Source organism: Populus trichocarpa, chromosome 14, assembly GCF_000002775.5.
Source record: "Populus trichocarpa isolate Nisqually-1 chromosome 14, P.trichocarpa_v4.1, whole genome shotgun sequence".
NCBI classification, from domain to species: Eukaryota; Viridiplantae; Streptophyta; class Magnoliopsida; order Malpighiales; family Salicaceae; genus Populus; species Populus trichocarpa.
The window spans coordinates 12,680,058-12,690,960 of record NC_037298.2 but is presented as its reverse complement, the minus strand read 5'-3'; the positions used below and the strand labels follow the sequence as shown (position 1 = coordinate 12,690,960).

General features: G+C 35.7%; 2 protein-coding genes across 2 annotated transcripts; one reads left to right on the top strand and one right to left on the bottom strand.

Annotated features, from left to right (window-relative positions):
- The first annotated feature begins 1,557 nt into the window (after window positions 1-1,557).
- LOC7469349 (cytochrome P450 724B1-like) lies at window positions 1,558-4,378 on the top strand. Its single transcript, XM_024585673.2, has 9 exons — window positions 1,558-1,881; window positions 1,969-2,293; window positions 2,380-2,532; window positions 2,740-2,979; window positions 3,092-3,178; window positions 3,335-3,413; window positions 3,551-3,657; window positions 3,829-3,950; window positions 4,032-4,378. The coding sequence occupies exons 1-9, from the start codon at window positions 1,670-1,672 to the stop codon at window positions 4,123-4,125; spliced, it is 1,419 nt and encodes a 472-aa protein (XP_024441441.2). The 5' UTR covers window positions 1,558-1,669; the 3' UTR covers window positions 4,126-4,378.
- Window positions 4,379-4,496: 118 nt separating this feature from the next.
- On the bottom strand, window positions 4,497-10,282 carry LOC7456024 (subtilisin-like protease SBT5.3). Its single transcript, XM_002320504.4, has 11 exons — window positions 10,115-10,282; window positions 9,845-9,954; window positions 9,658-9,755; window positions 9,406-9,570; window positions 8,084-8,192; window positions 6,681-7,215; window positions 6,478-6,575; window positions 6,079-6,324; window positions 5,716-5,830; window positions 5,414-5,627; window positions 4,497-5,286 (listed from the first exon to the last, which is right to left on the bottom strand). Exons 1-11 carry the CDS (start codon window positions 10,196-10,198, stop codon window positions 4,751-4,753), a joined length of 2,310 nt encoding a protein of 769 aa, XP_002320540.4. The 5' UTR covers window positions 10,199-10,282; the 3' UTR covers window positions 4,497-4,750.
- Window positions 10,283-10,903: the final 621 nt, after the last annotated feature.

Genomic DNA, 10,903 nt, shown 5'->3' with positions numbered 1-10,903 from the left:
GTTACATTAACAATCAAGTTAGTATATTTTCCAGGGTCATTTTTGAAAATAACATGGTAAGACAAAATACTTGGAAACTAGTAAAAGTAAAAGGAGCTTTGGATAAAAATATAACCGAAAGAGTTACGCTATTGAGAACAACACAACCTAGTAAATCGCATTGTTTCCAATATCACAATCTATAATTGTTTTATAGAAAAATCTTAATTGTATTATTAAAATTAATGATGTATCAAATAAATATGAACCCAAATCTCATCCTTAACTATCCTAAACAAAACTATTTTTTCACAAGTTAATGATGTACTAGATAAACAAAATATATGTTTTTTATTCTTAAAATCTCTGTAATGATGAAAAATAGAATTGGAGTTTACTAATTTTATCTTTGCATTAAATCTTATTCATAAAATTGGAATAGAATTTCTTAATAGGTTTGTCATAGTCAATTTAAATTTCAATAGAATTTCTTAGCTTAGTATTGTTAATTAATTAATAATTATGAATGAAATTTTAGGAATAAAATGACTTCAATAAATCAGTTGTTTAGAAAGTATCTTTATTTGAAAAGATGCAGAGATGAGATTTGGGTTCATGTTTACTTAATAGAGTTTAATAGAGATACGATTAAAAATAAATAGATAAATACACACACACACACACACACACACACACACACACACACACATATATATATATATATATATATATATATATATATATATATTCATTTGGTATATTTTTTTTATTAACGTAAGTGTCTGGATCAGCTTGTGCGTACTTCGATTAATTCCACGGTTCTGAAGTTTCCAGTGGTCCTGAGATTTGTGAGGCTCGAACCGGTAATCTATAGAAAAAAAACTAATTATTTTTAAAAAATTAACTCTTCACCTTAAAGACAAAACAATAGTTTTTCAAAGTACAAAGTGTAAAAATGATGACAACGACATCTTTTATGTTTTATATTATTCTAATAATTATTTTTAAAATATTTTTTATTTAAAAATATATTAAAATAATTTTATTTTATTTTTTAAAATTATTTTTAATATCAACACATTAAATTAATCTAAAAAAATTAATTTAAGATAAAAAAAAATAAAAAAATTAATTTTTTTTAAATATTTTTAAAACATACTTTTAAACATAAAAACAAACAAATTATTAAAATTCAAAATATTTATATTATAATACGAGTAGAAAATCCGCTTGCTATTTACCAGGCTAAGCCCCTGGGATAAGTAGCAATATTATGCGCAGAGTACACCTCGGCAATCTACCTTCTGCACCCCTAGTTCTAGCAGCAGAGGTCTAGGTCCTGAGTCCTGAGTCCTGACTAGCTCGGTGGATTTCATTTCCTATGACCTCTACTCCGATAAAAGCAAAATTTACCAACTGTAATAAAACGTAGCTTTCTTCAAAACGTGGAGGTCTGTTCCTGAAGGGCACAAGAATTACAAGCTGAAATTATTGCTTCGGTCCTGCTTGTTAAAATAGGCATTAAAGGGTCTCTTTCACTTTCAAACCCTCCCCCCCTCCCCCATCCACTTTCTATATATAGACTTCTAAGCCGAAGTCCATTTTTATATAAAAAAAACTCTTGGGGTTCTATTTTACCTCATTTCAGAATTTGGAAAGAAACATATCAGATACACAACCTCCTTTGTCCATGGCTGGAGAGCTCTGGGTTGGTGTTTTGGTTGGTATAACTAGTGGTCTGTTGGGTCTAATAATGAATCATTTTCTGCCCATGTTCTTGAAGCTTGGTCATAATGTCCCAAAGGGCTCTTTTGGGTGGCCTCTACTTGGTGAAACCCTCGGTTTCTTGAAACCTCACCCTTCTAACACCCTTGGTGCGTTTCTTCAAGATCATTGTTCCAGGTAAGAGAAATTCTTCATTTTATTGTTGTTGGTTCCGCCGTGAGACTTTTTGCCAGTTTAGTGTGAAATGCTATGGGATTTTTTCAGGTACGGGAATGTGTTCAAGTCCCATTTATTTCTCTCTCCAACAGTGGTGTCCTGTGACCAGGAGCTGAACTATTTCATTCTTCAAAACGAAGGCAAGTTATTCCAGTGCAGTTATCCTAAGCCTATTCACGGAATTCTTGGCAATGTCTCCATGCTGGTGGCTGTTGGTGATACTCACAAGAGACTCAGAAATGTGGCTATCTCTCTAGTTAGCATTACTAAATCAAAGCCAGAGTTCTTGAATGACATAGAAAGAACTGCCATTCAAATATTGAGCTCCTGGAAAGATAAACAACAGGTCGTGTTCTGTGAAGAGGCTAGAAAGGTACATATTCCTTTAATTGCTCCTACTTTTGGTTATCTTCTTCTACGTTTTTAATCCCCTTTCCTCGTAAACTTTTTATTTCACAGTTCTCATTCAATGTAATAGTAAAGCAAGTGCTTGGTTTAACATCAGAGGAGCCGGAGACTAGAGAAATTCTTGAAGATTTTCTTACTTTTATGAGAGGACTAGTATCCATCCCTCTGTATATTCCTGGTACTCCATATGCTAGAGCTGTTCAGGTACTCAGATATTCAGACGACTGATCTCTATTTGGCTCTTTATTATCTATGTTCAAAAGAAGGTTTAGCTAGAGCTCCCTGGACATCTATACCTTTTGTTTACTTCAAAACAGAAGTGTGCAATTTCAATAATTATGTGGTTCCTTTTTCTCCTGTTTCAAAAAGAAGGCGGCATGTGATCAACTTTTTGTTGACCCCTCTTTACAGGCTAGAAGCAGGATATCTTCTAGAGTTAAAGCAATTATAGAGGAAAGAAGATCAAGAAATAGTAGGAGTTTAAGGAATGATTTTCTTGAAATACTTCTAAGTGTTGATACCTTATCTGAAGATGAAAAGGTGAGCTTTGTGTTGGATTCTCTTTTGGGTGGGTATGAAACTACCTCGCTCTTAATGGCCATGGTGGTGCATCTTCTAGGCCAGTCACCCACTGCATTAGAACAGTTAAAGGTAACATTTTCCACACATGCACCTTGCCTTTTGACAATATGGTAGACTCTAATTGCAGCAGGTATGTATATATTCATTACTAAATACAAGTTTTTTGATCTTTGAACTGTAGCTAGAGCATGAGCAAATAACAAGCCTGAAGGAGAAAGATGAGTGTTTGAATTGGGAAGATTATAAGACGATGGAATTCACTCAAAATGTAGGATATCCTTTCTTCTGCTATTATTAGCAGTATAATTAACTTCCTCTCCCTCATTACCTTTTAGTTTCAGCCATGCATGCCATAGTTGAAATGATGGTTCATCATTTGACAACCATTCTTTGATAATTATTTATTGTTTTTTTTTGGCTGTAGGTCATCAGTGAAGCACTGAGATATGGAAACATTGTGAAATTTGTACACCGAAAGGCTCTCAAAGACGTAAAGTTCAGAGGTGGTCCTCGAGACTGTTGTCTCAAACCAATAGATTACACTCTCGATATCTGATTTTGCCCTTAATCAAAATATGCATGCATGCACTCGCTTTATTAGTTAAAAGATTCATGGTTTCTCTTTTTTTGCCCCTTTCAGACTACCTCATTCCATCTGGGTGGAAGGTCCTACCTGTTTTTACAGCTGTGCATTTAGACTCGTCTGTCCATGCAAATGCTCTCCAGTTTCATCCTTGGAGATGGGAGGTAATTAATAATTTATAACACCAATCTCAAGGATCTTAATGTATAAGACTGTCCTCCAATGGGCCATAAATAGGTTCAAGAGGAAAAAACAAATCATTTCGTGTACTTTTCTGGCTTTGAGTGGACCTACTAGTATAATTTCTTGAAGAGAAAAATCATTGGTCTCCTCAGACTCAGGATCAGACTAGCAAGAGGTTTACCCCTTTTGGTGGAGGATCTAGATGCTGTCCCGGATCTGAACTTGCCAAGATTGAGGTTGCCTTCTTCCTTCACCACCTTGTTCAGAACTTCAGGTGATGATAACATTTCAAGTGTCTTCGCTTTGGATTTAGATTTCTTGAGACTAAATGCTGGATGATTCTCTTATTTTGTAGATGGACAGCCGGGGATGCTGACCAACCCATGGCATATCCATACGTTGAATTTGGAAAAGGGCTGTTGATAAATTTGGATCGTTGTTCCACCTGAGCCCAGTTCCTCTCCTGGCGTTTTGTTCAAGGTCGGGGATGTGGCCCAGGAAAGAATCAAATAAACTCATCCTGCCTTTGTCTCACGTATTATATGTGGTCTCCTTCCCTCTTATTTTAATGGAAAAAAGGTCCTCTACCTTGCTCGACTTGTGAAGGCCTTTCCTTCCATCTTACTAAATGTTCGAAGGATTGTAATTCTATCAACTCTTTCCTCAACCTTTAGTACAATCCGTCTTTTCGCTGCTGTTATATATTATATTGTTTTGCTCGGCCTGCTTTGAACTGTATTGAACAATAGAAAATGCCAGTGTTTAAGAAATTTAATAAATTTTAATTCCAATATATTTGCTTAACCACCAAACCAACCTCTTAAAATTGTGCTGCAAGAAACTAATAATAATGCCGCATGTTTGTACAGTTGAAGGGATATTGTAAGAGCAGAGTAGAAGCATCTTTCTATTCATCAATGGCTTCTTTCCTTTGATTATTCTAATAGAAATAAACCCAACATTTTCTTGAAGATAAATATTTGTTGAACGCGAGGCTATAAATATTGTAGCCATAGCCACCAAGTAGAAATTGGAACGGACTTATTAACCTAGCTAGCTGAAGCAAGTTAGTCTCTAGAACCATTTTACCACTATAGGACTCCTCACATGATGCTTATTGTCAGACCATATCAGTTCTCCAAATACGTAGTCCTTTGCTGCCTTGCCTTTGCCTTTCAAGGTAACAGTGAAGGCCTTCTCCTCACCAACCTTCTTGAACTCCAACTTCTTCGGCTCAACAGAAACAGAAACCCCAGTTGGTTTTCTGATTCGAAGTTTGTAAGTACTTGGAGAACCAACGTTCTTAACTGTTCGTGACAATGTGATTGAGCCATTGAATTTGGGAACGGTAATAGAAGGGTAGTTGAAGTTTGCAAGACTAATGGGCTTGGAGGGACATTCATAAGGAGCATCCGAGAATGTTGAGATCTGTGTCTCGTTGTACCCCAAGGCACATAGTAAGTTGAGGTAATCATTAACTGTTAAGTCATATACCAGCCCTGGATCCATAGCTTTGTTTGGTCTTATGTGGCCTGCTCCATAACTGAATGGCGATGCCTTGGTGTGGTTTGCATTCAGAATTGGTTCCATCGTGTTATCTTGTGTCATCGCTGTGGAATTCAGGAAAAACAGAAGAGAGGGGAATCAGAGAGCTGCAGTCAAGATCTAGCATGGGTTTTCTTGATTTGAATGAATACGGAATGAACTAGAGTTCACTTAATTTGCAAATACACTCACCAGTAGTCATAATTGCTGATTTAATCGATGCAGGACTCCAAGTAGGATGCAGAGTTTTAAGAAGGCCAACTATGCCTGAAACATGAGGGCATGACATTGAAGTGCCTGATACTGAATTAAATAGAACTCTTCGTGTGTCAAAATCTTGATTTGTTGGTCCTTGTGCTTTTGTGTAGGCAGCTATTACACTCACTCCCGGTGCTGTGATATCAGGCTGAGTATAGAGAAGAAACAGTTGCTGAATATTCGATATAACATTGACAAGCATCTGAAGCAAGAAGATAGTACTGTTAGAGAAATACCTTAAGAATCTCTGGCGTGACGGTATTGGGTCCCTTCGACGAAAAAGCAGCCACGACGGGGGCTGGCTTCGTGCCAATGCGTGTTACTGGATGAGTGATATAAGCAACGGGATACCTGTCAAAAATATGAACTTTGATCAGTGCGATGCATCCATATCATTGCACACCAGCTAGGATGATGCCAATCTAGTTAAATCATGTAGCTAAATACATCTTGGAAGAAGCCCAGCTAATATGAGAAACATGGTCTGATGATACCAGCAGAAAAATGTGAATATCAGGATTGATTTAGTCTAATAGCACAGACATTAGGATAGGGTGATGTGCATGGTAAAAATGACAGTAGTTATAATGTTATCTTACTCTGTGGAATTAATATATTTGAAGATAGCAACACCGCTGGTGTAATTGATATGCGATACAGGAAGAACGTGAGGATCGGCAAGAATTTCATTCCCAGCATCCTTATTATTTGCAAGAACCATCCCTACAGCACCAGCCAAAGCAGCTTGCTGACCCTTGTCAACTCTTGCATTTATCCCTCGAAGACAGACTAAGATCTTCCCCTTAGCTTTTTCGGGATCAAGTGATCCATCCTTGCACAGCAGACTGCATGACACATACAAAAAAAAATTACATGTCATAGCAGATAATGTCAAGGATTTCCAGTGCAGAAAAACAATATTGAATTATGTTGAAGGGTACTAATCAGAGGGAATGCGGAATCAGAATGAACGGGAACATAAATTCTTCAATCCCTACGCGTTTTCAATTGATGCATTAGTTGCTCTAGCATCTGCAGCACTCATAAGCGGAAAGAACTTATTCTTTGGTAAGGCTTTAGCTGATAAACTCTCCCCCTGTAAAATCATCAGGCATGTCTTTAAACGGCTCATTTTGTTATCAAAATAATCTCTCTTAAGATTCAAGGAAGAAAAAGGGACGAGTAGGAAGGGGTAAGAAACCTTAAAGCTTATTTTGTTTCCTAGGACAACATAACTAGGAAACTCTCTGTCCATGGTGCTGGCCCCGACTGTGATCTCCCATGGTGCAACATTGGAGACGGTACCATCTACAGGACCTGAATTTCCAGCAGAACAGATCACTACAATGCCATGCTTCACGGCATGGAAAGAGCCAATTGCAACACTATCATTGAAGAATGCGGTAGGATTTCCTCCTAGCGAAACAGACAATACATCGACACCATCACTGATAGCAGCGTCAAATGCTGCTAAGATATCTGCATCAAAGCATTCGTCTCCATCTACTGGGGGATAGCAGACCTTGTAAGCTGCCACCCGGGCCTTTGGTGACCCCCCTTTTGCAGTTCCGTTGCCCATGTAAAAAACACTCGCACCAGCTACAAAGTTACCTCCTGCTGTTGATAAGGTATGGGATCCATGGCCATCTTCATCTCGAGGCGTATCAAAGGAGGAGTTGAGATGACCAACAATTGAAGCATACCCTTTGTTGAAGTACCTGGCTCCTATAAGCTTCCTTCATACGCACACAAGATACGCATAGATAATTAGTTAGCAAGCAAAAGAAAATGCCTGATCAGAAGAACAAGCAAAATATTTTGGAAACCTATACAAATCTATGAAGAGTGTAAACACAGTATGAAATCTTTCCAGGTGGCGTAGCAACCGCAGAAAGATCAATAACAAAAAGTTGAAAAGGTAAAAAGATAAACAAGAGTTGCCTATAATGCACATGGGATTATATTAGCAATATGCACTCTGTTAATGCAGGGAGCTGGCAAATAAAAAGGTATCCCCTAGTTGAACTTTGCTCGCCGACTCTTGCATGCCTGAGAGGTACAAGAAAATGCTGGAGAAGAGGGAGCTAAGCAAACTTTACTTTATTCATATACATATACATATACATATGCATATATGTATATATGTATGTATGTATGTATGTATGTATAGGGAAAATGCAAATATTTCTGAAAGAAATGATAACACAGCTAGCTAGCTTTTTTTGAAATCAAGAAAATTCCAAATGGATGGGCTTAATGGGATACCAGCAATCCCCACCATAATGAGGAAGGAATATTTTGACTTTTTCGAAATCAATGGCAGCATGCAGCATTTATAGATTCCACAAAGTCCATCGGCTTTTTCTGAATATCCCACCAATTCTCTGACTGTGATGGGCCGTTTCTGGACGTTGTAGCTTTTTCCTAAGAGTTTACCGAGCACTTCTTTTTCATAAATGCACGCCAATGGCGGCCGAAAGCATAGTAAGATCACTAATGGCAGAAATATTATGACACTGAACGCATCGCCACTCAGCCAACATAGCAAGATTTTGATTGCATCTCGTAGAAACAGTAAAAAAAAAAATAGTTAACAAAGCAGACCTGTTGCAGTGGAAGCCAGGATCATAGCCATTTTGACATATTCCTTTCCACTTTGATGGAACCGGTCCCAACCCTTCATCACTAAAGCTTTCAGACTCGGGCCACACTCCTAGCACATTCCATTCAAGCAAATTAAAAGCTAATTAATTGCAGCTCAACTACATTATTCCTTCTCTCTTTTCCAAGAAAATGAAGCTTGCTGCATCATTCTGCTTCATTTTGGATCATAATAATTATTATTATTATTCTATTAATAATTATGTATCTATTATTTTGTTTTCATGGTATTCATGTTAATATAACTAGTTAGAAAAAAAAAAAAAAAAGTGGGGACAAAGCTTTTGGATCTCTCGGGCACGCTTATCCAGACTTGGGGGCTAAACAATAATTATGAGGATTTAGCGATGCCCTATAGTTTAATATTGCAAATCTAGAGGCCCTCAATCTAATCAGTTTTTTTTTTTTTAATATTTTTTATCATTATTTTTCTTCTTGGTCATATCTGGAGGTCGGCTGGTCAACAAAAACACCAAGGATAGATTTAGAAATCGAACGTGATTGGTGGAGTCTTTAAACGCTATAAACCTTTTATTATATTTTGGGTGTTTAAAAGTGTAATAATATTTTTGTGAGTATTTTTTATTTAGAAATATATTAAAATAATATTATTTTTAACATTAATACTTTAAAATAATAATAATAAAAAATTATTTTAAAAAAATTTAAATTAAAAAAAACACTATTTCAATTATAGTACACACAATACTTTCATCTTGTTATCATATAAGCTTGTTCGGGAGTGTAGTTATAATTATTTTTCAAAATATTTTTTATGCTGAAATGTATTAAAATGATATTTTTTTATTTTTAAAAAATTATTTTTGAGATCAGCGTATTAAAACAATTTAAAATATAAAAAAAATTAAATTTTTATAGAACGTGATTTTCGCCGTGATTCCAAACATAATATCTAGAATGATAGACATGTGAATGATTTTCCATATTCCAAATGCAATCTCTAAGCCAACGATGCACGTCCAAATTCATATTGGAAAATTCAAATGAAGACATAATAGTTACTTCTAGAGTAGAAGAAAAGGACACCTCAGCGTTATCACTTCAAAGCTTCTAACTCCATTGAAAAAAGAGAATATTACTTAGTTTTCATTGCAATAAAAATGTCATTATTTTTATATAGTTTAAGATTTCGTAGACTACCTGAGCTCGCATTTCTATCCTCTCTCTCTCTAAAAATCTCGGGAAGGATAAATAAATAAATAAATAAAAAACCCTCGTGAACAACTTTAGAAAAAATGGGTTACCAGTGTCTAAGTTTCCAATAATTGCATCTTCACCAAATCTTGCCTTCTTCCAAATCGAGCTAGAAGGAACGACTCCATCTTTCTCGAGTCCCAGAAAGCTCCATGAATGAGTTGTGTGTTGTTTTCTTCCCTGGTTCAAGAAGACCGACACTACTCTTGGATGCTCTGCATTGGATAAGGAAGACAGCTCAATAATCACAAACGAAACAAAACAGGGGCACAAACAGAGCAGCAGGAACAGTGGTTTCTCACTAGCTATCTCAGCTGCTACTTCATCTTCTAAAGTGGCAGCAAATCCATTGATGTGCCTCGTGTACGAGTAAAATATAGCATCTTCAGCGAATTCACGGCTGTTCCATGAAAAATCAGAAACAAAATTAGATATCTTGCTATGGAAAAACAGTCATTTCTTCTGTAGCTATGCTTGAACATCCATTACCTTCCCAAGAAGGATCCAAGGAATTCATAATGAGAGTCCTTCGCTAGATTTGCATCGAAAGACGAGGGTTTCGGGCCATGAGAATGGCCTCCAAAGTACACCACATATGGCTACAGCACCATTATATACACAGAAAACGAAGATTCAATATGTTGAAATATCAAGCTGCCACCATTACAACAACAACCAAAAACAAAAAGAGGGAAAAGAAAGAGACAGTGGGTGTGTGGTTTAATGTATAGTTAATTTCTACAGAGATCGAATGCTCACCTTTATGGAGGCAAAGGTGGGTCTCTGCACTAGAGTCAGAAAAAGAAATGGTAGGAGGCAAAGCGTAGGGCTTGGAAGTCTCATTGCTTGCTGCCTCTATTAGTAAATAATAGCAATGGCAACTTACTCGCTCTGCTATTCCCCTGTTTATGAAGAGGCCTTCCCATTTATACCCAAAAAACTAATGGACTATCACAAAGAAATAAAAATAAAAAATTCATTCAAGGGAGTGCGGCTAAACTGCACTTCTAAAATTTTTTAAGGTTTTTTTATTTTTTTATATTTTTAAATAATTTTGATATATTAATATTAAAAAATAATTTTTTAATAATTTTCCAAATAAAAAACACTAGTCCCACTCTTAACTCCATTGGAAACCTGGAGCCTAGACGTAGCTCTCTACGCCTCGAATTTTAAATTCATTGGTTGGTGAATCCGACCCTGTTTTTTTAATGGAAGGACGGCTATATCTCTTTATCATTTTTAGTTTTTGTTTATTTTTGTGGTCCAACCTTATTTTTTAAATTTTTGTTATTTTAAATTATTTTTTTTAGTATTTTTTTTATTGTTTTACTTTATTGATATAAAAAATATTATTTTAATATATTTCTAAGTAAAAATTAATTTAAAAAACATTCATTATAATAATAAAAAAACTTTCAAGTCGTTTGTGTTTTTTTAAAATATTGTTTATTAAAAAGAAGTTACAAGAAATAAAGCACCAAAATTAAATTTTAATAAAATATTGTAAAAGAGAATAAAATTTCTGAGAGCAATGTGTTTTCTAAG

Coding starts and splice junctions, on each gene's coding strand:
- LOC7456024 (XM_002320504.4), bottom strand. CDS start 10,198: ATGAGACTTCCAAGCCCTACGCTTTGCCTCCTACCATTTCTTTTTCTG. Junction 6,576..6,680: donor GAAACAAAATAAGCTTTAAG/GTTTCTTACCCC, acceptor ATGATTTTACAG/GGGGAGAGTTTATCAGCTAA. Junction 5,628..5,715: donor TCACGCCAGAGATTCTTAAG/GTATTTCTCTAA, acceptor CTCTATACTCAG/CCTGATATCACAGCACCGGG.
- LOC7469349 (XM_024585673.2), top strand. CDS start 1,670: ATGGCTGGAGAGCTCTGGGTTGGTGTTTTGGTTGGTATAACTAGTGGT. Junction 2,980..3,091: donor CTGCATTAGAACAGTTAAAG/GTAACATTTTCC, acceptor TTTGAACTGTAG/CTAGAGCATGAGCAAATAAC. Junction 3,414..3,550: donor CAAAGACGTAAAGTTCAGAG/GTGGTCCTCGAG, acceptor TGCCCCTTTCAG/ACTACCTCATTCCATCTGGG.